Source organism: Hippocampus bargibanti, linkage group LG01 (genome assembly GCF_051943395.1).
Source record: "Hippocampus bargibanti isolate YZ-2025 linkage group LG01, ASM5194339v1, whole genome shotgun sequence".
NCBI classification, from domain to species: Eukaryota; Metazoa; Chordata; class Actinopteri; order Syngnathiformes; family Syngnathidae; genus Hippocampus; species Hippocampus bargibanti.
Window position 1 is genome coordinate 6235432 of NC_142734.1, and position 25771 is coordinate 6261202.

The following is a 25771-nucleotide window of genomic DNA, read 5'->3' on the forward strand; positions in this document are numbered from 1 at the left end:
ATTAAAGGGAATACTGTAAAAGTCAAATGTACGTTGATAGAATATTCAGTATGTGTACAGTTTCCGTTTTGAGACCTATGTGGGACATTCTGTGAAAGTTCTATTTCTGCCTTTTTAAAAAATAGAAAAAAACGCATTAATGCAACTCTCAAATATGTTTATTAAAAGAAAAGATCACAGCTCACTGCCCATTCAAATTCCAGTCGACAGTTTAAGTACAGGATAATATAATGGGGGCTGTAGGTTTTTTGTGTTGAGTTTGACCTGTTCACCGGTGGTGTGTCACATTTTCACAAAGGCGTGAAAACGAGCAGAGTTTACCAGAAATCTAAACCATCGACCAGCACGAAAATGCAATTTCCAACCCTTCAGTCCTCTTTTTAGCACGTTTTATCCTCTTGAAAATCTCTGAAGATAAAGATCCACACGATGAGTTTGGAGGCAATCCCATTGAATGTTTGACTTGTGGGCATGCGAGCAAGTCCCAGCTTGCACCAAAATTGGGTTCCCAGAACACCAACCCAGAGTGACAGTATTAAACATATCGAAACACGGAACAAAAGGTACGAAGAAACCTTATTCATACCTGCCAACTGAAGAAACCAGAAAAGCCTCATAACACGCCGGTTCCGGTTTACTGCGCATGCGCAGCAAACTGCATTTCCAGTTGCTAGCGTTTTTTTTTTTTATCATTTCAAATACAGTAAAGTCTCGTTATATCGATATCGGATATATCGATAGTCCCGGTTATATCGATACTATTTCTATGCACGCATGGAGAAAATTACATGCAAACAGGGTCGGATATATCGATAGTCCCGGTTATATCGATATTTTTTCGGACTCCCTTGAATATCGATATAACGAGACTTTACTGTAATGTACGGCGTACTACAAGTTTTATATGGGAATTGTACAGTAAAGTCTCATTATATCGATATATCGATAGTCCCGGTTATATCGATACTATTTCTATGCACGCACGGAGAAAATTACATGCAAACAGGGTCGGATATATCGATAGTCCCGGTTATATCGATATTTTTTCGGACTCCCTTGAATATCGATATAACGAGACTTTACTGTATTTGAATTGAATTTATACGAGCAGCTCTTAGCCAAGGTTGACAGGTATGAAACTCAAACTTGTGTTATGTTTATGCCCCGCCCGCCTTATTTTGTCGCGTTTTATTCCGCGTCCGTGGAATCGTCGGATTTGCGCCTTTTGTTGTCATAAAATCTCTGCCAGCACCTACGGGACTCGAAGTGAATGCCGATGACATCGAGGAGCTTGTTGCTGACCATAATGAGGTCATCAACACAGAGAATTTGATTTGCCTTCAAGAGGACAAGCAGAAGCAGGCCATTCAACAGTTGATGTGCAGGCTTTTATTGAACAGTTCCATCCAGAAAATGCTATGAGAATCATCAACATGATGAATGATAATGCGATGCCTCAGTTTCGTAAGACCTTACAAGTCAGAAAGCAACAGGTGTCAATTAAGAGCCATCAATGACAATCACAAATGTAAATAAAGTGACTTTATTATACAGTGCAGTGTATTTCTTTCATTACAATACAATAGCACATTTATTGTACATAGGATAAGGTAGGTTGTGTGTAGTTTTAAGGCTTATTTAGTTGAAAAGTATATTTTATGGAAACCCGGGAACGGATTATTCCCATTTTAATGGTTTCCTATGGGATTTTTTTTACACACTTTTCGCCTTACACACTGTCTGGGAACCAAGTTCGTAAGTTGAGGTCTCACTGTAATTGGGAACATCCGGGAGGGACTTGGGGTTGACCTCAGGACTCCCCCTATCTCCTGTACATTTTTGAATCCAGGACCCAGGCCATGCCGCCACCGTTTGCCGACTCGTCTGACTGAAATGTTCCACCCACAAATCAATAAAAGGTCAGACTGTCCAACAAAGATGGGACACTGTACAGAAAGTTTGTTTTCTTCCCTCGAGTGGAAAAAAATGTCATTTCAGTCACACCACAAGTTGGTCCTTGGATGCTTTGGAGGTCAAAGATTCTGAGCTGCTGCCCTGCTCTTCCTGGGCTTCGTGAAAACTGCATTCAATTGCGATTAATGTCTGGGGATCGTCTGAAGGAGGTAAAGAGGCATAAATCAAACATTGTATTTATATACTGTACAAGATAGCTGGCTGTCTAGCTGGCTAGCTATTAGCTATCTATTGGCTTGCTAGCTAGCTTTCTATTTATTTGTCTTACTATTCTATTTGAGTACGTCACTCATCAACTGTAACTTTTTTTTGTCTTTGGGCTAAAACTAACTATCTAGCTAGCTGTTAGCTATAGAGCGCGCTAGGTGGAAAGCTATCTAAATAGCTATCTTTTGGCTATCTATTAGCTATCTACTAACTGGATAGCTAGCTTTCTATCTGTATTTAACAGTGACATTCAGTGTATTAGCTAACTAACTATCTAGCTAGCGAGCCATTAGCTATAGAGCTATCTGGGTGGCTAGCCATGTAGCTAGCTATCTGTTGGCTATCTATTAGCTATCTACTAGCTGGATAGCTAGCTTTCTATTAACTTCCGGGTTGAGTGAACGCTGGCGCGTGTGGCTGCCACTGCTCACCCACAGAAAAACTTATTGTGTGACTGTGAAGTGACCTTGAGAGTTTTGATAGGCGCTTATAAATGAAATGTATTATTATTCTTATTATTATTATTATATGGATGGGATATCTACAAAAAAGTACAACCAAACCATGTTTGCCATTTAGAGGTGAATGGTGGTCCTTACAAATGAAAGCAATATTATTTTGCGAAGCTCAGGAAGCCCCGAGAACAAAAATTCATGTATAATTTTGTGTCGGATGAATTGAAGTGAGGCTACATCCAAACATTCCTCGCGGGCCGTAAAGGCCTACAAAGCCTTCTCTGCTGGCCTAAATATATCTGAATCTCTGACGAATGTGAATTAGATTTTGTCCATGAATTCTTATTAAATAATTCCAAATTGTCTTTCATCTTCCTTTCATTACTTTTCCCCTGTTGTGCTGCTTTCACATGTGTGTTTACATATTTAAACATTTAACCAATCACATTCCAGCCGTCATTTGTTACCAGGGTCAGAAATCTATCTGGACGCCTTCACAATCAGTTCTGTGGGCTTCTGTCGCATCAAATGTGTCGACCAAACTGTTGCTCTAACCAATCAGATTTCAAGTTGGCAACCCAAAAGGAGTACCAATGCCTTCTTGAATTGATTGGCTAGTCACTAGCCAATCATACTGGCCAGAGCTAGCATACTGTATCAGTGGTGAGCTGCATAAGCAAATACATTGTGTTGATTTAATAGCAGTTTTGTCAATCCACAATGGCTGAAGGAAGTGAATAAATGGATTTGGTTGGAGATTTACTGTTAAAGCCATTTTCAAGAGAGACTTTTCAAGAAAAAAATGAACATCATTAAGAAAGGTTGGTCAGTTATTTCCTGGCTCATGGTACCCTCTAGTGGCCTTGTAATAAATCATACCACACTTTTTTCAGTCTGGATTGACTCAGACGTAGCACTACTGAAGGCCTAGCGATGAAATTCACAGCCCGCCACTGTGCTAGCTCAAGTTGCAAACTCCCCGTTGGACTTCAAATTCACTCAGATGGCACAGTTAACATCGACCTTTGTAGAGTTCAATATCATACCTGCGCTTTCACCTCCGGCAGGTGTGATGTGACCTTTTTTCTTTTTTCTTTTCATCTGGCAGAAAACAGCTACGATAAGAGTGACGCTCAGGGCTATCAGGCACACGCTGGGCAACACAGACCAGACCAGCGGCCACACAAAGTCATGGCCTTTGGATTCTGAAACACACAAGTGGTTGTGATAAATAAATAATAATAATAATAATAATAATAATAATAATAATAATAATACATTTCATTTATAAGCACCTTTCAAAACTGTCAAGGTCACTTTACAGTCACAGGATACGTTTTTCTGTGGGTGAGCAGCGGCAGCCACACGCGCCAGCGTTCACTCAACTCGGAAGTTAATAGATAGAAATCTAGCTATCCAGCTAGTAAATAGCTAATAGTCAAAAGATAGCTAGCCACCTAGTTAGCTCTATAGCTAATTACTAGCTAGCTATATAGTTCATTAGTTAATACACTGAATATCACTATTAAATAGATAGAAAGCTAGCTAGCCAGCTAATAGATGGCCAACAGAGCTATTTTGATAGCTAGCCACCTACAGGAGCTCTATGGCCAATAATAATAATACATTTAATTTCTAAGTGCCTTTCAAAATTCTTAAGGTCACATTACAGTCACATGATACGTTTTTCTGTGGGTGAGCAGCGGCAGCCACACACGCCAGCGTTCACTCAACTCGGAAGTTAATAGATAGAAATCTAGCTATCCAGCTAGTAGATAGCTAATAGTCAACAGATAGCCAGCCACCTAGTTAGCTCTATAGCTAATGACTAGCTAGCTATATTGTTTGTTAGTTAATACACTGAATGTCACTATTAAATACAGATAGAACGCTAGCTACTACTACTACTACTACTACTACTACTACTACTACTAATAATAATAATAATAATAATAATAATAATAAATTTAATTTCTAAGCGCCTTTCAAAATTCTCAAGGACACTTTACAGTCACTGGATTTTTTTCGTGTGGGTGAGCAGAGGCAGCCATTTGCGCCAGCGTTCACTCTACCCGGAAGTCTTGATGAGCCAGATGTTTTAAAACAAATGTATGCTCTGAGATTCGCTGTGAAATACAATACAATCCAATAAAACAAAATAAAATCAAATATGATAAAATAAAAACATGAAAATACATTATAAGGAAAAAAAACAATAAAATACAATAACTTAAAATACATTAAAAACATCAAATTAATAGCTGGCTAGATAGTTAGTTTTAGCCCAAACAACAAAATACAATAACTTAAAATACCTTAAAATAAAATACATTAAAATACATGAAATTAAGAGCTAGCTAGATAATTAGTTTTAGCCCAAAGACAAAAAAGTTACAGTTGAGTGACGTGCAGGACGCAAGTGATGTCATACCACCTTGTTTTAAAGTGCTGCTTGAAACATTGATGCACTTGATGTCAGTGAAGGCATCACCCCTGGCCGACATCACTTCGTGTGGATTGGCACACCTTGGAAAAATCCATTTTAAGCATGCTGTGAGGTCAATGGATCAGGAAACGGTGGTTGCCATTGATGCACACTCACTTGCTACTCCAGGGTTTACACTTGTGATGCATTTGGTCATTGAAGGTCCCATTGGGACATGTTCTGCAAGAACCTGGCCAGGTGCAAAGGGATGACTTTGGAAATTATCCGCAAATGAAAATGTGCTTATGTGTAGTCAGATGTCAGCTTACGTTCCTTCGTGGGCTCCTCGCCTTTGCTGCACTTTTTGCGACAGAAGGAGCAGTGCTCATTGCCACACATCAGGCCCTCCCTACATCCACACTGTGTGTCGGTCGTGGCTGTACACTTCTTCACTAGTACTTGGGCTCCTGCAAGGCACAGCGTATTTTCTTTTCAAGGCTGGAGAAAGTTCTAAAACTCTGCTGTGGGCAACGATTAAAAAAAAACTGACCTTCACACTGAGTGCACCTGGAGCATTTGTAGTCTTTGGCCTTCTCTGTGTAGCTTCCGTTCTCACACGGAATGCAAAGAGCCTTCGGGTTCACGCCGCATTCCGAGACCAGTCGGTTGCCTGCACAAAAGCTTTGCCATTTAATCAGTTATGGGCCATTAACAGCATTTTCATTTATTTACCGTATTTTAAAGTGTATACGCCGCACCCAAAAACCTTAATTTTCTTCAAAAGATGACCGGGTGCGTCTTACATGTGAATAATATTGAGCCACAACGGGTCTCGCAACTACTGTCAGCATCCGTCAACTCCCTATCGTAGTAGTAGTGCGTAACCCCAGACTCTACTGTAGCGCCTTATAATGTGGTGTGCCTTATACAGTAAAATATTTAGGTCCCAAATCAGTCACCGATCACAACAGTCGTGTGGCAACACATGTCTTATTAAATCTCAGATAATTGATTAGTAAAGTCAAAGTGCTACAGGGCCTCGGTCTCTGAATGTCGTTGTTGTTCGGAGTTTACTTCCGACTGAGCCTACTGAAGTTGACTGTACATCCTTGTTGAAATGGGGAGAAGCTGTATTTTTTTTTTTTTTGGGGGGGGGGGGGGGGGGGGTTCGGGGGGTGATACCGGATTTATCTCTGAAAATGGTTTTGTATTATTTATGCAGATTCCTTTTTTAAATGTATGGACAATCATCTACACCTCACATGCACAATGTAGCGCCATTATATTACAGTGACATCTCGGCTTACGAACGCTTTAGCTAACGAACATTTCGCTTTACGAACATTACATTACATACGAGAATATAATCTTGGCAAACAAACCAGTTTTCGGGAAAACCACGGAGCGCCACAATGGCCGGCGGACTACTTTTAGGTGGAAGAACACAAAACCATGTGGTCGAACAGCGCGATGGTGGCTGCCAGACGACTTTCCCACACCCACTTTCATTCAGTGTACTCAGTGAAGACGTGGTTTGTTATGGGGGGATACTTTTCCTTTTTGTGGGATCAAAAAGGCCCCCACCACTGGCTAGTGTTAAGCCGTAGAGGACACAAAAGAAAATTACGGTCGAGCAGAAGATCATCGAAAAACACGAACGAGGTGTGTGTTTGTGTGACTCAGCGTCCCAGTACCAGTATGCTAAGTTGACCATTTCTACGTGTGGCCAAAGGTGTTTCTGTGTTGTCTAAGCAACGGTCTCAGGCAATAGAAGAGGTTGAAAAACTTCTGTTGATTTGGATTAATGAAAAGCAGCTAGTAGGGGACAGTGAAAGCACAGCAACTTCACTGGGATATCATCAATAGGCAACTACATTAACGACCATCACAAAGGTAAATAAAACGACTTTATTATACAGTACAGTGTGTTTCTTTAATTACAATACAATAGCACATTTATCACACATAAAATAAGATGTATTTTGTGTAGTTTTAAGGCTTATTTAGTAGAAAATTCTGTTTTATGGGGACGTGGAAACGGATTATTGTCATTTTTAATGGTTTCCTATGGGAAATTAATGTTTGGAAGACACACCTTTCGCCTTACACACGCTTTCTGGGAACCAATTAAGTTCGTAAGCTGAGGTATCACTGTACATGTTAGAATTGGTCGAGTACAGAGCCACATTTTTCCCCCTTCTAATTTCGAGATGTGCTGAACAATTGCCATCCATCCATCCATCCATTTTCTGAACGGCTTTTACCTCACTAGAGTCATGGAGGGTGCTTTAACCTATTACTGCCATCTTCAGGCAGTAGGCGGGGGACACTCTGAACCAATTGCCAGCCAATCGCAGAGCACACAGAGACGAACGAAGTCAACGTTCAGAATGGAGCAAAATGTCTTCACTCAGAGTGTATGAGAGTCATAATTGTAAACTGGGTTACTAAAGTATGTCCTCATCATATAAAATTAGATTTTTATCATTTTGAGTACTATGAATCCTTCAGTAGAATTTTACTCTCTTGAAATTGTAAATTTTACTGTTTCAATGTGACCAAAAATATTACGTTTCCTCGATTAGACTAAAACAAAATTGACTATGTGTCCATGGAAGTAATATTTTGATATTGCACCATTGAGGCTCTTTGCGGCTTCATTAAAAGTTCTTTCAAAGGGTGCTAGTTACAGACAATGTAACGTCCATAACGGAAATTCTTCTATGACACTAGCAGATCATATCAATAATACTTCAAAATCTATATTCCCAATTGATAGTCGCCCTTGTGTTTTTTTTTTTCAACCCCTACCCCTCCACCACTTTCAATTTTGCTGCTGTAAATTGCAAATTTCCCCACTGTGGACTATTAACCCATTTACGCCGAGTGTGTTCACATGAACACAGATAAATTCATTTGTATTCATGTTTTTTTTGCCACATTCATTATTGTTAATTATATACAATTATATTATCATTAATTATATACACTGTTTAAACTATTTGATACTGTTTTGTATTTATTTTGATTTTTTTAAATGAATTTATCTGTTTTCATATGAACACACTCGGCGTAAATGAGTTAGAGGCTTTCTGATTCTGAATGAAGATCATTTATTGCAACAGGCAGAAAATAATATATACGACGTTCCAAATGGGGGGTGGGCATACATACAAGTTAAGTCTCGCGATTTGGTCGGAAGACTCCGGATTTTGACCACAATACTTACAATACTCACAGTTCATTTGTAAGGTGATACAAAGGAAAATGTAAATAACAAAATACATTTTATACTAATTGAATGTATAAATAAACAATGAAAGCAGTTTTGGGTTTTACTTTCCTTCTAATTTACACTTTTTTAACGCTCACATTATTTTAACATGCTCCAGTCGCGAGTATAAAAATCTCCCTATTTATAATAATAATAATAATAATAATAATAATAATAATAATAATAATAATAATAATAATAATACATTTTATTTTCAAGCGCCTTTCAAAGCTCTCAAAGACACTGTACAGTCACAGACAAGCATAAAAAAAACACAGACAACAATAAATAAAATACAATTATAAATAAAAACAAGAGATAAAGCTACAGAGAAAATGCGCTTTTAAATAGGTGCGTTTTGAGATTGGATTTATGATTTCTGAAATTTAACATGTATGGTATGGGGGAAGCTCCTCAAATTAGCCTAAAATATTCAGCAATCGTTTTGGTTGCCACTATTGTTGGTTGGTTCTTTATTAAAAAAAAAACATTAATAATGAGTATGAAATAATTCTGTGTGTGTAAAATTAATGTATCTTTTTTTGCCCCGGGGTACATTTTGGTCAGGGATATATTACAACTCTGTCTGAATTGTAAGATACCTTCTGATGGAGTCACCCCCTGAAAAGCTTTCCACTCACCCGGGTGGCATTCGTCACAGCAAACCTCGTGCGGCCGTCGCGGGCTGTGCTTCCATGTCTTGCATCCACGCCTGATCTGCTCCAGCGGGCCCAGGGAGCCCCCAGCGGGTAACGGCAGCGGCGAGAGGAGGAGGAGGAGGAGGAGAAGGGGGAGCGGTTGGGGGAGGCGAAGGGGGCCCGCCGGTACTGCCATGCAGCTGAAGACCAAATTGCCGTCTGCGCCTCTCAGCTGCTGGTGGGGTTTTTCATCCTACGATCAGGGGCGGGACTTTGTCTGACTTCCGTCATTGGCTGTCGAAAGTCACAATTGTTTGCATTTTATTTAAAGGACAACCGACGTCTTCGGACAAGTTGTGTCCATAATTTGTAAAATGGCTTCAAATGACTTCTACTGAGCGTATTTTACAAAGATTCCACCGCATATAGCTATATTTTACGTTTTATGACTTCCGCTGAATATTCAGGAAGTCTTGTTTTTGAGTTGGTGACGAGTCCGTACGTGACGTCACTGAAGGAACACCCCTGACCGAAAAAAAGACACATTGTCGCAGTCCTTCCATCACGTCAATGTATTTTGCTGTACTTGTTTTGTCTGAAAACCTTGTGTTGCACCAAAAAGCCGCCAGAAGAGGGCGACCAATCTCCATGGAAGGAATTTATCAGCCTGTGGAAACGGGCTGATTAATTCCTCACAGGATCTTGGACGCCATTTTCTGCCTCTTTTTGGATGATACATTTCCCGACAATGTTGCCTCAAAATGGCACGGAATAAATTATTTAATCGATTGCAAACATGTATGCTTTCCTCTTCAGAACTATTTGAATCATATTCATAACTGGATGTGTAACAAGAAAGCATATTCTCAGAATCTGAAGCCATTGTTTTGATTCTCGAGCAATGCAAGACGTCTTGGCGTGACGTCACGAACTGGGGGCTGGACTTTCTGAAAATGCGAAGTCACAAACGCACACCTGTTTCGTGTTTTTCAATGATCTCCTTCTTCTGCTCGACCGTAATTTTATTTTGTGTCTTCTTTGGCTTAACACTAGCCTGTGGTGAAGTCTTTTTCGGATAATAGCAAAAGTACTCCACTCGATAAAAAACCACGTCTGCACTCAAAGAAAGTAGGTGTGGAAAACTAGTCCGCCAGCCACCGTGTCGCTGTTCGACCGTGTGGTTTGGTGTTCATCCGCCGAAAACTAGTCCGCCAGCCACCGTGGCGCTGTGTGGTTTGGTTCATCCACCGAAAACTAGTTTGTATGCTAAGATTATATTCTCGTGAATTTAATGTTTGTAAGGTGAAAAGTTCGTGAGCTAAAGCGTTCGTAAGCTGAGGTATCACTGTACTTGGCCAATAAAGATGATTCTGATTCCGATTAAACATTCAATAGCTGACGCTGAGAACACATTGGAGCAATAGAACAACAGTAATGGACTGATTTGGAATTTTAGGATGTTCTCTCTGACCAAGTTAAATTCTAATCTTGTAAAAACTGTCGACATCTTGCCTTTTTCGAGAAGCGTGCCAAGTAGAGCACTGACAAGTAGCCATCCGCCCTGGAATGTTGCGTTGCTGCGTCATCTCTTGTCTGACATTTCAAAACATAATTTCTGCTTTCAAGATCTTTTCAATTTCGGGCCAACGGACGCTGTTATGAAAAAACACGCTTTGAAAGTACTAAATTGCCCGAAGTGAAAACTGACAGCGCCTGAAAAATGATCCCGCCATCCATTCATTCAATTCATTGTGGTGTTGGGAGACGAGAAAATTTCCCACACAGATATGTGTCATGAACCTAACCTATTCGGTGAGTGACTCAGCTCTTTTCCACTCTGCTTTGGTTTTGGGGTAATTTAGCATTCAACCTTACGCCTACCTTCTTTTGTTAGCTTTATTTATCTTGTTTTCGTTGCTGTCTCAACCTGCCTGAATGGTACCTGCCAAAATGTTCAAATAAACTACCAGTAACTCTATATTGCCACACAGCCACATTCCAGACACTTAAGAGTGAATAAAATACATTCATTTGGATTTGGGGTTTTTTTTCACAGTGACAGTGTGCCAAAGATTTGAAATATTACTCAAAATACATAAATAAAATGTGATGAAATCTTATTCAGTCTGAGTTAAAATGACATAGTACCGTAATTACTCATTTTGTCATGTGACATCGGATGAGTCACTTGACACCATGTTATGGTGTTGTAGGTGAAGTTTCCCCTGGTGATGTCACAATTGCGCTCCTGGTTTTTGTTTATCGTTATGGAAAGGGCGAGTGTCATCAAGTGCCTGGCTGTGTAAGAAAAAATCAATTGAGCTGACTTCCCACACAAAAGAAACTGCAGTCTCAGTTCATTGTATGCGCCTTCATACCTGCCAACTTCTGTAACCAGAAAAGCCTTGTCATATGCCAGGGTTATTAGTTATTAGCCAAGGTATGAAACTCAAACTCGCATCATTTTCACCTTTTCTTGAGCCAAGTCTAACTCCTGGAAATAATGAGCTGTCACTCTGGATTCCAGGAAAGACCCATACCACGCGCATGCGCAATTCATCTAAAGGAAAGCTAACAACTAGCACTGTGCCAATCGCCTATTCTCGTGATCTGAATTAACGTTGAGTACAGTACAGTGATACCTTGGCTTACGAACTTAATTGGTTCCCAGACAGAGTGTGTAAGGCGAAAAGTGTGTATCCCAAAAATTAATTTCCCATAATAAACCATTATTATGAGAATAATCCGTTCCAGGTCCTCATCAAACATAATTTTCTACTTTCTAATTTTCTAAGCCCAAAACTCCACAAAATATACCCTATTTTATGTATAATAAATGTGCTATGGTATTATAATTAAAGAAATAAACTACTATATAATAAAGTCGTTTTATTTACCTTTGTGATGGCCATTGATGGCTTGATGGAATGGAGTGGCCTGTTTCAATCAGCATTAAATACTTGATGAGGAACGTAGCCTTCTTCTTTCACAATCTTGAGGAATGATCTCTTGGATGTGCTTTCTCTGCGATCATTTTGCCTAGTTCCTCATCAATTGTGTTCTGTTTAACTGGGTTGATAGCTTTTTGCATCAAGTGTACAGATGACTTGTGCGGGTTATTTGTGGAGCCTGATTGATGGGATATTTTAACCTTCCAGTCTACACGCTGCTTTTGAACTATTAAAATTGAAACAAGTCCAAATGTCACTGTTTTTTTATCAATTTTCTCACCATTTCACTTGTTTTTTTTCACTTTTGTTTTTTTTTTTTGTTTCAAGCTGTCGTCTCCTTTGTGTGTGTGTGTGTGTGTGTGTGTTTGTTTTCTCACTCTCTGTCGTCTCCCTGTCTCTTTAATGTTTAACCCTCCCCCCGCTCACTACTGCGTTCTTGACCAATCACGCGGCTTTAACCGATGACGCCATTTTGTTTTTGGGAGAACAGCCTCAATGTCTCTCTGTCTGTAACCCCCATCCTCTCACTGCTTCTTCTTGACCAATCACGTGGCTTTAACCGAAGACTGGGGGCGGGGAATAGAGGACCAAAACAGTTGGCTGCCATTTTGTTGTGAGAAGAACGGGCTCGTTCGCGAACGACACATCACTCATCGAGGCAGCTCCGTGTGTATCCTGAAAAAAGTATGTATACTAAGGTAAAATTTTCAGAAATTTAACGTTCGTAAACCGAAAAGTTCGTAAGCCAAGGGGTTCGTAAACCGAGCTATCACTGTACTTATGATTTTGGATTTATTGTTTTTATTGGAAAGCATAATTTTCATTATAAACCCGTAACCCGGAATGGCAGAATGAAAACTGTAGTTTTTCTGTGAGATTATTCTTGCTCTATCGTATATGACAGTTGGCCCACTTTACCCACAACTTCCTTTAAAGTAGGCGACGTCATCCAATTTGTGTTTGTATGTCGCCTGCGAATTTGTCGCTTGAGGTTCTGTTTGGTCTGCTTGTTTTCATGACATGAAGGTCTATGGAGGCCTCTGAGCTCACATCCTTCCTGTGGGGGGATTTGGAACACTCTTGAGGTCTTTTGATTTACGCTGAAAAAGGGGCAGTGTGTGTGTTGTAAAGGTATGAGAATGAAAATCTGCCCACTTGGAAAATACGTGTAGCAGCAAGGATCTCAAGTCCCACGCATCACTTTAACGCAAATGTCAGCTCATGTTGCTTTTTTATTTCACCGTTATACCTTATCGTGGCTTTGACTGGGGGAAAATACATGATTATAACCACCCACATTTGAATTACACAACGGCTGCCGGTCTGTATGGACCAATGTTTGCACCTGATAAAGAGGGATGGATTCAGACAGAACCTCCAACATAGAGATTTTTAATCATATATAATAAATTTTTATGTACAATTAACTTTTTTTCCTTGTAAAGAAAGCCGATTGAGGAGAAAGCGCTGCTTGCCCACAGTGTTTGATACCAGCGGGGGGGAGAGACAACTTGGGAAAAGTGCTCAGCAAACCTTGGGGATTCTGGATATTCAGAGCAGGGTTTAACTTTTAGTCCAAGAATGACAATGTTTAAATATGAGTGTTTTTGGCTTTTTTTGACAAAATAGGGCCGTGTGATGAGAGCACAGGCAAAGCAGTCTGCGCCCGTACACATTGTATGACTACTGGAGACCAAATAAGGTTTGTGAGTCACTGCTGATACAAGCAGTGGCAAGTGCTAATAAAATTAAAATAAATAAAAATGAAAAAAAAAAAGATCATTTGTTCTCAATAGACTGTTTGCCGAATTAGCAAACCCAAAAAATGGCGTCATGGAAAAACATTGCGGAATATCAATTGTTTTGCCAATGCTCACGCCATACAGCCCCAATCCGAGACACCGTTGAAGACTGTCTCAGGTTTATAATTTCCACTGTTTTCAATCCAAATTTCCTCGAAACCAAAGCGCCGGCCAACTTTCAAGTGCCTGACGTCGACGACGATACATTCAACAAAGCACAGCGACGACGATGGAAACTGGCCATTGATTGACAAGACGACTGATGCGTGATTGTCAGTCGGCCACAGTGGATGACGGGTAGCGCCATTGATTCACCGTGATCAGATAAATTACAACACAAAATATCCTCCAATGTACAGACGGTTCCTTTTTTTCAACAACGCTCGGCCTAAATAAACCAAATGTCGTTTTTAAGCGCCTGAAAGTCATACGCTTGGCGCAAAAATATATAACCGCTGATCGCAAGCTGATCAGAGGTAGAGTGTGAGTGGTTGGGAGGGAAACAGTAGTAATGCTACAGTACAGCATGGGGCACAGTCAAAAGAGGCGGAGGGCCATGTTGTTGGCGGTCTGGGGATTGAAATCCAGGCCCGGCCGGTTTAAAGGTCTTGCAAGGGGAGAACATGCAAGATGGAATGAAGGAAGGCTCAGTTTGGCCGCTGTGTCGAATCACCACATTGAACAGCACTTCACAAACGGTACACTTGAACCACACAACTGCCCGTTGTCCTTTGCTGGCAGCGGGTCAGACGAGAGCCAGTCGAGGCGTCCTGTCACATGATGTCAACAAAAAACTCACAGGGATTGCCCATAGCGTGCTGGAAAGATTGGCGGCTGGCTGTGAGCTCGGGGGGAAAGGCGGCAAGCTCCCTCCCGGGAGGCGCTCCCGGTGGCGTGCCGCCGCTGACGGAAGCCTTGGGGGCCAGCCGGGCCAGGCAATATGGCGGCGGTAAGCCGGGGGGACCGAAGGAGGACGTGTGGCTGGGTTCGCTCCGGGCGCAGGTACCCGGCCTCGGCTGGGACGGGGACAGGTGGCCATAGATGAAGGAGGCGGGCTGGCGACCGGATCGGGCGTGGCTGCGATGGCTCAATTGGCTGGGGCATCTGTCGGGGCGCCTTCCCCCACGCGCGGCTGCCTCCGATTCGCTGCATGTCGACTTGGGTGCCTTCTCCTTGCCCGCGCTGTGGTTGGAGCCACTGCTACGGCTTCCTGTTCGCAAGACACAATTGTCCCACCTCAGCATAAGCGCGGAAACGTCATGCATGAACCAAGATGACACCACCAAACTAAAAATCGATTAGCTCATGAAATAATCACATCTCATCTCTCGATAGTAGGAAATTTGGACCTCTTTAGTTAAACATAGAGCTCTGAATCAGCTGTACGGATTGCAAGACAAATTTGTACCTTATGGAATTAGGCACCTTTCTCACTTCGAAGGTAGTTTAACTCATTCACTGCCAGATGTGTGCAAAATGTGTCCAATCCAGTGCCTGTGTTTTTGTCATTGTCACTCAAATTCAAGGACCTATAAAATATTGAGTTTTAGGACTACATAAACATTCAATGCAGCGTAAGAAACCTTAGACTCTCTTCTTTAATCAGAAAAAAATAGTTAATTCCTAAGCTATATGGGTCTGGAGTTATACGAGCTTGAAATGAGGGCGGCTGTCCAAAATACAGGGTGACCCAAAAAGATGTGTACCCATGAAAATTTCAATTGTGGCTTTGATTAAAAAGCTATTGAATTCAAATTACAACCACACATTATTCAGTTTATGGAAGACCATTCACCAGAGTTTCAGCTACGTCTGTCAATTTTTAGTCAATATATGGCTTTCCCAAGATGTGTTCCAAATGTCCACCATTTCGCTGCAAGCAAATCTGTACTCGTCTGACAAAGTTGTCAATCACTTTTACACACTCCTCTTTCAGGAGGGTGATCCTTCATGCTGAATTCACAGTGATGATGGGTGGTGCACTAACCCCCGATAGCCTGATGAAGGCGACAGTGCTCAGTTCCCTTTCAGTGAACATTGACGTCAACAAAAATTTACACCGGCTTCCAAGAAAGCAGAAAAGCCGTCGAAACATGAAGAAAAAAAACGCAGTATCGTTGGACTTTTGAAAAAAAAAAAAAAAAAAAAAAAAACAATGATTATGAGATGACCCTGACAGGAATACAGTGTTGATTTTTCAATATTTACAGGACAACCGACGTCTCCGGACAAGTTGTGTCCATAATTTGTAAAATGGCTTCAAATGACTTCTACTGAGCGTATTTTAACAAGATTCCACCGAATATAGGTATATTTCACGTTAAGACTCACGCTGAATATTCAGGAAGTCTTGTTTTTGAGTTAGTGACAAGTCCGTACGTGACGTCACTAAAGGAACCCCGCTGACCAAAAAAAAAAGACGCATTGTAGCGGTCCTTCCATCACGTCGATGTATTTTGCTGTACTAGTTTGGGCTGGGGACCTAGTGTTGCACCCAAAAGCCGCCAGAAGAGGGCGTCCAAGCTCTATATAAGGAATTTATCAGCCTGTGGAAACGGAGGTGGCCACAGGAGGTCGCCATTTTGTGCCTCTCTTTCGTTGAGACATTTCCCCTCAATGTTGCCTCATGATGGCACCGATGAGAAGGTTTCTTCAGCCGTCATCTGTACAAAAGTGAAGGTTTCGGACGTTTCGCCTCCTATCCAAGAGGCTTCGTCAGCGAACTAAAGTCTGACTGGTCGTATCGGCCCCATATATATATCCCTAATGTCCAGACCTGGTGGCGCCGGACACAGCTATGATAGGTCCCTACTCTCAGGTTGGGGGGGGGCGCGGGACCCCCCCCCCTGTGGCCCCACTGATTGTTCCTACATTCCTGACTAACGATTGGCCTATTACACCCACTCCCCCCGGTATCACCTCATCAGCATAACGACCCTCATCAGCATTGCGAAAGTTGCCTAACCTGTTTTGCCTGAGCAGGCTATTGTATGAACGATCCAAATTGAACCTCACACCACCAGACCGGTTTAATGAAGGATTTTGTTGTTTTATAAGAATCGCCTCTTTCACCCCCCTTTCAAACCATCTATGTTCTTTCGCTAAGATTTTAACCTCATTGTCGTCAAATGAGTGGTTGCTAGCTTTTAGGTGCAAATGTACTGCCGATTGAGGCCCACTAGTATTATCCCTGCGATGTTGATAAAGTCTTTTTTTGAGAATTTGTTGAGTCTCCCCAATGTACTGCTCTTTACAATTTTCATTCTTACAATGTATGGAATAAACTACATTACTTTGTTTTTCATTTGGTAGCCTATCTTTTGGATGCACTAATTTTTGCCTTAACGTGTTTATCGGTTTGAAATAAGTAGGAATTTTATGTTGCCAAAGGACTCTTTGTAATTTTTCAGAAACTCCTGCAATGTACGGATGCATGATGGCACGGAATAAATACTTTAATCGATTGCAAACATGTATGCTTTCCTCTTCAGAACCATTTGAATCATATTCATAACTGAATGTGTAACAAGAAAGCATATTCTCCGAATCTGACGCCATTGTTTTGATTCTCCAGCAATGCAAGATGTCTTGGCGTGACGTCACAAACTGGGGGCGGGACTTTCTGAAAATGCCCAATTCGCAGCTCATTTTTTTGCAGATTTTGGACACTAAGTCATTTTTATTGGTGTTTTGCATTTGAATAAAAATATCATACTGCGTGTTTTGGGTATTTTAGATGCTATAAAAGGTTTTTCTGATCTCAGTTAAAAAACAAAAAAGTGATGTCGGTTGTTCTTTAAGACGAAGACACTCAACAAAAGTGTACAGCAAGTCCACATTGTCAATGTAAAACACGGCCCACTTCCTCAGTGAGTCCAATAGTTTCGGGTAAGACGTTGCAGCGCTGATAAAGATCGTAGTGCCTTTACACTGGTCATACTGGATAAGGAAACAAATACATCCTGGCACAAGACGAACATGTCCGACCGATGGTGAAGAGAGTGATGACCCACGACACAAAGACACATGCTTAAAGACCCTGTCAAGTTAAGTGAGACTTTGGTCTCTACAACCATGAATATAATTTCTGAAAATGTGTGCGGCTTCCGAGGAACTGAATTGTGGCTCTATAGTGGTCAATTGTTTTTCACTCTTTACATTTGATTAATTTGATGTTATTTTTTTGACCATGGCTAAAATGGTGCCTTTCTGATGCACTTGATGTCCCCCCTTGATGGCCTTTGTGCGCATCACATCTTCATCGAGTTACTTCGCTACAAACAGAGAACTTGGCCCATGCCTACCACTACAACATGCACTTAGCTAGCATGCCTACACCTTAAAATGCATTGTCTGAAGATGCTACATTTTCAAAAACAGCCCAGTGCTGTCTTTCAAACTCCCAAGTGAGTTCAAAGTGAGCCTGTTGCCGGTTAGGCAGTCTAGAGCAACCACAGAAGCTTGTTGAGTAGCAAGCTAGCACTTTGTTAGTTCGATAAAGAGCTGTCAAGGCCTCCGGCAATGTTTTGTCCTTCCACAAGGGGCAGCATTTCCCTTTTCTTCCATGTTCGCGCTTTGTTCCAGCTTCAGCTGTTGTTAAAGTGCTATATAGGCAATATGTATGTATGCATTGTATTTTGGACAGCCACCCTCATTTCAAGCTCAAATAACTCCAGACCCATATAATTTAGGAATTCTGATGAAAGAAGAGAGTCTAAGGTTTCTATAGCTGTATTGAATGTTATGTAGTACTAAAACTAAATATTCTGTGGGTCCTGGAATTTGAGTGACAATGACAAAAATCCCGCAGTGGACTGGAAACATTTTTGCACGTCTGGAAGTGAATGAGTTAAAAACACTCATCTCATTGGTGTATTAAATTTAGAAAAGGTACATTTTCACTTTACAGGGACTTTAACACGATGGGAGGATAGGCGGAGTGATGAGCAAGAAGACGAGAGCAAAGATGGAGGAAGAAGAAATCGACAGTGAGGGGTTGGATGGTAGAAATTTGAGGTGGGCGGGTTATGGGGGGTGTTGCAGGCTTACCGGTTCCCCCAGTGTCTCTGGACTACCTCCTCCTTCAGTCTATCGTTGCCCAGCAGAAACAGAGGGAACAACACAATTACACACATCTCTCCCAGTACCTAATTGATTATACATTCACTCCATTTAACTGACAGCCATTGAGGAATGACTCATGCAACCACATGACAAATGTGCAAAAGAAACTCAAAGGTAGATTAAAGATGTTCTAAAGCAAAACAAGCGACTCATCTCCGCTCTGACCTTAATGTCGAGGGATGAAATCTTTTTGTGCTGAGAGCTGTTGCTCAAAGCTTGTCACATCATACTTTCCGTTTCTGCCCATGTGCCACCTTAAAGGACAACTGAGGTCTCCGGACAAGTTGTGCCCATAATTTGTAAAATCGCTTCAAATGACTTCTACTGAGCGTATTTTACAAAGATTCCACCGCATATAGCTATATTTTAGGTTTTAAGACTCGCGCTGAATATTCCGGAAGTCTTGTTTTTGAGTTGGTGACGAGTCCTCACCCTACGTCACTGAAGGAACGCCCCTCACCGAGAAAGGACATACCTTGCATCACCTCAATGCATTTTGCGGTACTTTGTTTGGTCTGAAAACTTTGTGTTAATCCGTGTTGATGGCGAAATTAGAAGGAAAACACATAAATAACGCGATGGTGAATTGTGTGTTGCGCCGAGACTTCTACAGTGTATTTGATGTTCGCTTACAAAACGTCTCAGGAGACAATTTACACGGAGCTTTGTCGCCCTCTTCTACCTTTTTTTGGGTACTGTGAGTACTAAAGAGTTTGTCACTACATTTCTCTCCAGATGCATCAAAATGACCAGAATAAATGCTTTAATCGATTGCAAACATGTATGCTTTCGTCTTCAGAACTATTTGAATCATATTCATAACTGGATGAGTAACAAGAAAGCATATTTTCCGAATCTGAAGCCATTGTTTTAATTCTCCAGCAAGGCAAGACATCTTGGGGTGACGCCACGAACAAGGGGGCGGGACCTTCTGAAATTGGCCACTTCCGGGTTCAATTTGAAGTAGTTTTTGGACACTATAAGTCATTTTTTATTGGTGTTTTGCATTTGACTAAAAATATCATACTGCGTGTTTTGGGTATTTTAGATGCAATAAAACGTTTTTCTGATGTCAGGTAGGAAAGTGATGTTGGTTGTCCTTTAAATACGAATTGTCAGGCTTGTGAGCAGGAAATAAAAGTCAGACAAACAATGAAAACCATCTTGGCAGTGGACCAATGCTTCTGTCGTAGCTAAGGAGTGAACTGGCCTATTACTTTACGTCAGGGGTGTCAAACTCATTTTTTGCCGTGGGCCACATTGTAGTTGTGGTTTCCTCTTGAGGGTCGTTATGAATTTGGGGAAGCCATTAGAACAGGGGTCGGGAAACTCGCGAGCCATATATGGCTCTTTTGATGAGTGCATCTGGCTTACAGATAAGACAAAATACATATTCTCGCTTTTTCGCTGTTTATTTCCTGTTTGGGCTGCAGGCGCAATTTTGATTGCATGATACTGACCTAAGGTGGCCGTTGATGTTCAATGGGCAATTTTGATTGGATGGTAGCCCTTGATGTCGAAACAGGTAAACACCCCTTTTTAAATAAGCCCGACGAGTAAAAAACGTGACGAGTATTGTAAATTTCAGGTTGAATGCAATGAAACAATACCATTCAGGAAAGAGTCGAACGTAAGTGGCACTTTGACATGCCCAATGGTAACATTAGCATCAATATACTTCTGCAAAAGACAGCAGAAAGCAAGTGTGGAAGCTAATGAGCTGGGTGCAGACTAGCTAGCAGGAACTTTGCGTATGGACCCGGCAGGTTGACTTTCATTCCGATCGTTTGGCTGGATTTTTACCAATTATGAGGAACGTAAAACCATCATGTTAACGGTAAGTACTATCACAAAGTTATTTTAAATAATACATTCTGATATTTTGTTGAAAAGTGGCCGCACGTGCGTGTGTGTGGCTCTCTTAGACAAAAATATTCCCGACCCCTGCATTACAATGTTTAATCCCTTCCACATATTCCATATAGAGCCACAACAAATTAATGAATAATCCGTTTTTAAATCCAAAGTCAAGAATAATGGCTGTTATTGAGGTTTACATATGACAAGTTTGTTTCGGACTTTAGCAAGCATGATGGCACATGCTTAATTTGCTTTTGGGGGTCAAATAAAAGGATGTGGCGGGCCAGATTTGGCCCCCGGGCCTTGACTTTGATACCAGTGCTCTATGTCACAGCAACAATTGAAGGGAGTTAGCCCCCGAGGACAGCATCTTCTCACCTAGCAAGCCAACAAGGTTGGATTTATGGCACCAACATGCAAAGAAACATTCAAGGTTCTCTATGTTTCGCCAAGGGAGCCTGGTGAAAGCCATTTTAAAATAAAAATAAAAAACTTCCGCACACCAGTATTGAATTCTTTACAATATATTTCATTAGGTCATTATATTTTGCATAAAGTACAATATTATCGAGTCGTCTGTGTAAGCTCTCAGTCGTACAGGAGTGGTCCATCGATGAAAAGGTTTCTTCAGCCGTCATCTGTACTTCTTTGAAGGTGTCAGACGTTTTGCACCTCATCCGTTCACTGACAAAGCTTTTCGGATGAGGAGCGAAACGTCTGACACCTTCAAAAAAGACGGCTTAAGAAACCTTTTCATCGATGGACCACTCCTGTACGTCTGAGAGCTTACACAGACCTTCCGATCTGGTTTATGGTTTCTCATCATATAGTAACATCATCTGAAATAAAATGATGATTAGTTTTTTTTAAGCTGATGACTTGCTCACAAAACACATCTTTTTCTCTTGGAAAAACATCAACGTTTTCATCAATATTATCGAGTGCCACCATTACCGTCCAAAATACATGACACAAACTTTTTTGTCTGTTTTATTAATGGGAGACAAGCCTGGATGAATGGAAGATTTTGAAAAAAAAATGTCAGGGAGCAACTGAAACTGGTGTCCCAATGCAGCACTGTATTTTGAATTGCGCAAGACTAAAAAGGGGGCAAAATATATGTTCAATTTCAACAGCAAAAGTAACCCTACGATCACGACGGCTTAAATGAGCAAGAGAGAAGGCGAGCATGTGAGTTTTCCATATTGCCTCATTGAACATCACAGAGAGCACACATGCAACATGGCCGATGCTGAATGAGACTAACAGTGAGGAATATGAATGTGTTGATTTGTCAAATCTTCCATGAGATGTGATTGTGCATACCCAGGACAACAGCGTGTGCACACCCAGTAGAACAGTGTCGAAAGTCTAATGGTTCAAGACACTACAAGCCGCCCCTATTGGTGGATTCCTATCCGCCGGATCACGCATTTATGATTTACAATTTTTTTTTGGGGGGGAGGTGGTAGAGAAGGGGGATTCTGACTGATGAGATAAGAGGACAGACAGCAAAGTAGTGAGCAGGAAAGTAGTCATTGTTGTTAACTCATACGCTTCCATTCCCAAATGTATTCGGGAATTGAAAAGTGTGACATTGAGTGCCATCCCCGAATTTGTTTGGGTTTTGTTTTTTCTTGTTTGGGTGATGCTAAAGCACTGGTAAGACCTCTGGCAATGTTTTCCCTTCCACAAAGGGGCAGTATTTCCCTTTTTTTCCATGTCAGCGCTTTGTTCCAGCTTCAGCTGCAGTTAAAGCGTGATATAAACCAATATGTATTGCATTGTATTTTGGACATCCGCGCTCATTTCAAGCTCATATAACTCCAGACCCATCTAATTTAGGAATTAATTCTTTATTTTTTTATGATGAAAGAAGAGAATCTAATGTTTCTTACGCTGCATTGAATGTTAATGTAGTCCTAAAACTCAATATTCTGTGGGTCCTGCGATTTGAGTGACAATGACAAAAACACTGGCACCGGAGTGGACATATTTTTGCACATCGTTTGGCAGTGAATGAATAAATATGTGGGGGTGGAGGTTACCAATTACTGGCATACTTATTTAGTTATTTTTGCTAAATCGGCTTGGTCTTTGTCACATAAGGAGCACGGACGGATATGCAAATATAACATAAAGCAAAAATAATAATAACAAAAATAAGTGAACGAATTATGGCGGCTTTGTGATCAACAAGGAAACGGGTGACTAAAGTTCAGTCATAGTTGAGCGAACTAGACGTCACCCCTTTTTAATGTATATGCAGGCATCTTCAAAACAGATTGTGACAGACTGTTTCTTTTGGTTTTTTTTTTTGACTGAGGATTATGTCACCAAAGCAAAGTCATCTTGCTCCGAATTGCGAGTACTCACCCTCACTGTGCTGGCTGCCTGCGCTCCCACTGTGGAAACTGTGGCATGGGTCTGAGTACCCGGGCGGGAAGCAGGGGGGCGCAGATGGGAACGAAGGGTAGGGGAACGGCTGCCCACCTAAGGGCCAGGGGTTGGCGGCGGGGGGCAGCGGTGCCAAAGCGTCTTGCTCAGAACCCCCAACGCTGGATCCCTCATTTAAGTTAAGTGACGCCATATCTTGGAGAACAAACAAGAAGCCGATGATTATGTCAAATCATTGCAGACACACCATTTTTCAGATATTTTACTTTGGCAAAGGTCCCCAAAGGTGTAGTAGCACTGTTCCGAGAAGGTGATCTTGTTGACGGTGTGTCTCAGGTAGCCGTGTTTGAGCAGACTACTCGCATACTTTCTGGCATCCCGCCGGTCTTTGAAGCCCTCCACTCGGGAGTAGAGCCAGTCCACCACGTCAGCGCCTGACAGCAGAAGCAAATATCTGAGCTGCAGTTACTGCATGAAACGAACTTTGACGATTCGGTTGGTCGAGTGTGACTGCCAGGTGAGTATGCTAAACTCATATAGGTGCCAAGTATACTGCATCAAAAAAAAACAAACAACAAAGAGTCATACAACTGCATAAAAACTATTCCACTTCAGACTATAAAAATAATAACACGTGAGTATTAATAAAAGCAGAAAAACTAAGTTTGTCGCTATTACTCAGGGGTGTGTTGCATTAACTGTTGTTCTTCCTGGTTCAGCTCTCCATTTGTATAGTCTAAATATTAAATCAGCAGGAAGCAAGGTGATATACAAAAAAGGAATATTTATTATCAGGCAGCTAGAGGATGTTCTCCAGGGGAGAAGCTAGGCCAAGGGACAGAGAGGCAAGAGCACGCGTCTCAAACATTTATAAACAACAGGAGTGATGTCACTTTGGAAAGGACCTATCATCTGCTAGATACAATCATGAATATTTATTATTAGACTGAAACATGATAGCTAGATTTCTATACTAACTAAGTACATGTATACTCATTCACATATACAGAAAACTAAACTATGTACATATATGGACGTACTAATTGATAAGAATAAGTAGAAATGAAATAACATAGGATGTTTTTAGCATGTGTATATAACCAATTCTAACAGGTGCTCAATACATCGATTGCGATCGACCAGTCGATCTCCAAGGCATGATTGGTCGATCACATGACAAGGTGATGTGACATTGTCGTGAACTGACGCTATATAAATAAAGTTGAGTGGTTTTGAAAAAATAAAAATAAAAAAATAGACGTCAGCCTATCAGCCATCACTTTACTTGAATTGTATACTGGACAACCAATCAGATGATATCTCATTATTAGGTATTCTGCGTGCTCAAACAACACACCTGAGGGTTGCAAAGTTAACAAGCTAGCTAGTCGTTAGTTACATCAGAATTCTTCCCTCATTTTTTTTTCCTCTTAAACGTGAGATAGGATATAAAAGTGAGTGGGGGAGCTGTGTTTGAATCGTCTGCCAGTCGAAGGCTGGCTGGCTGGCTAATGGATAGTTAATAGCTGGCCGGCTATTTGACTTATTCCGGGTTGAGTGAATGCTGGCGCGTGTGGCTGCCGCTGCTCACCCACAGAAAAACTGATCCTGTGACGGTAAACTGAACTTGAGGGTTTTGAAAGGCGCTTATAAAGTATTATTAATATTATTAATATAGTATTATTATTATCATTATTAATAATAATAATGGCAAAAAATGTACATAATTATGTTGTGTTGTGCAATACGTATATGCGGTTATACATCAACATAAGTTGCAAGAATCCTCAATATATTTCTGAATAAATATAATAGGTAGATGACTTTGACTTTGTCATGTCATAAGTAGCTCGATTGCTGAAAATGTGTGAGCAAACTATCACGGACAATTTCATTTGCGCAAAGCTAAGAAGCAGGTTTCCGAGAAACCAAACCCACAAGCTCTCGACTGTGAGTCAGATGTGCAAATCAAGATATCACTCGTCCCCCCTTCATCGAAACAAAATTTCACAAAAACAACCGGCCTGCTCAGAAAAGAAAATTGAGTGCCGAGTTCATTTCCTCACCAATGACAGCGTTGGCAATGGTGATCTTTAACCACATCCTGTCTCGAATCTCCAGGCCGGAGTCTGGCAACTGCATAATCTTGACGATAGTTGCCATGTCTGTTTTGCTTGTTGATAGAGGCAAATCATCAAACTCTGCAAGTATGAAGAAGCAATAAACAAAGAGCCCCCCCAATCCGAAACTAATGCGTTTTGTATAATAAAGTGAGGATGGTGATGGCAGTGGGGGTGGTGGGTTGTTACCATAGTGGGGATACGGCCCTGTCAGGGCTGTGGTGTGTGAAATCCAGGCGGCAGGATCAATGGGTCTCACTGGCTCAGCTGCTCAAAAGTGACAAGAACACAACTCTGCTATCCGCTTGTCACAAAACAGCATTTTCTTTCAAATGTTTCCAATGTTTGTCCTACCTCGAGGAATAGTGAAATAGCTCCGAGGGGAGGGGTCCCAACATTTGGCAACAGTAAGACTAATGGGCCTGAAAAGAAGAAAACCAGCACAATTATATTTCAAGGAAACTTTCTTCTTTGCTCATGTACTAAAACTCAACAATTAAGTGGGTAGAAAGTGGGTAGAAATTGCAAGTGGTTAATGTGGCCT

At 41.2% G+C, this 25771-nt stretch overlaps 2 protein-coding genes across 3 annotated transcripts in view; both read right to left on the minus strand.

Moving 5' to 3' along the window:
• Window positions 1–1349: 1349 nt before the first annotated feature.
• On the minus strand, window positions 1350–9216 carry tnfrsf9a (tumor necrosis factor receptor superfamily, member 9a). The gene is made up of 7 exons (XM_088992439.1): window positions 8977–9216; window positions 5612–5731; window positions 5391–5528; window positions 5239–5311; window positions 5071–5162; window positions 3683–3841; window positions 1350–2114 (listed from the first exon to the last, which is right to left on the minus strand). Exons 1-7 carry the CDS (start codon window positions 9167–9169, stop codon window positions 1999–2001), a joined length of 891 nt encoding a protein of 296 aa, XP_088848565.1. The 5' UTR covers window positions 9170–9216; the 3' UTR covers window positions 1350–1998.
• Window positions 9217–13302: 4086 nt separating this feature from the next.
• Window positions 13303–25771, minus strand: part of LOC148902874 (segment polarity protein dishevelled homolog DVL-1-like) — a 41531-nt gene continuing 29062 nt past the window's right edge. Inside the window, exons 10-15 of one of the 2 annotated variants that reach the window (XM_088992459.1) lie at window positions 25582–25649; window positions 25417–25494; window positions 25174–25308; window positions 23374–23541; window positions 23087–23302; window positions 13303–14936 (exon numbers count right to left, since the gene is read on the minus strand). In XM_088992459.1, coding sequence (XP_088848585.1) covers window positions 14500–14936; window positions 23087–23302; window positions 23374–23541; window positions 25174–25308; window positions 25417–25494; window positions 25582–25649 — 1102 coding nt within the window. In that variant the 3' untranslated portion in view covers window positions 13303–14499. Of the gene's footprint in view, window positions 14937–23086; window positions 23303–23373; window positions 23542–25173; window positions 25495–25581; window positions 25650–25771 lie in introns of both variants that reach the window. The other variant, XM_088992450.1, reaches the window with a different exon arrangement.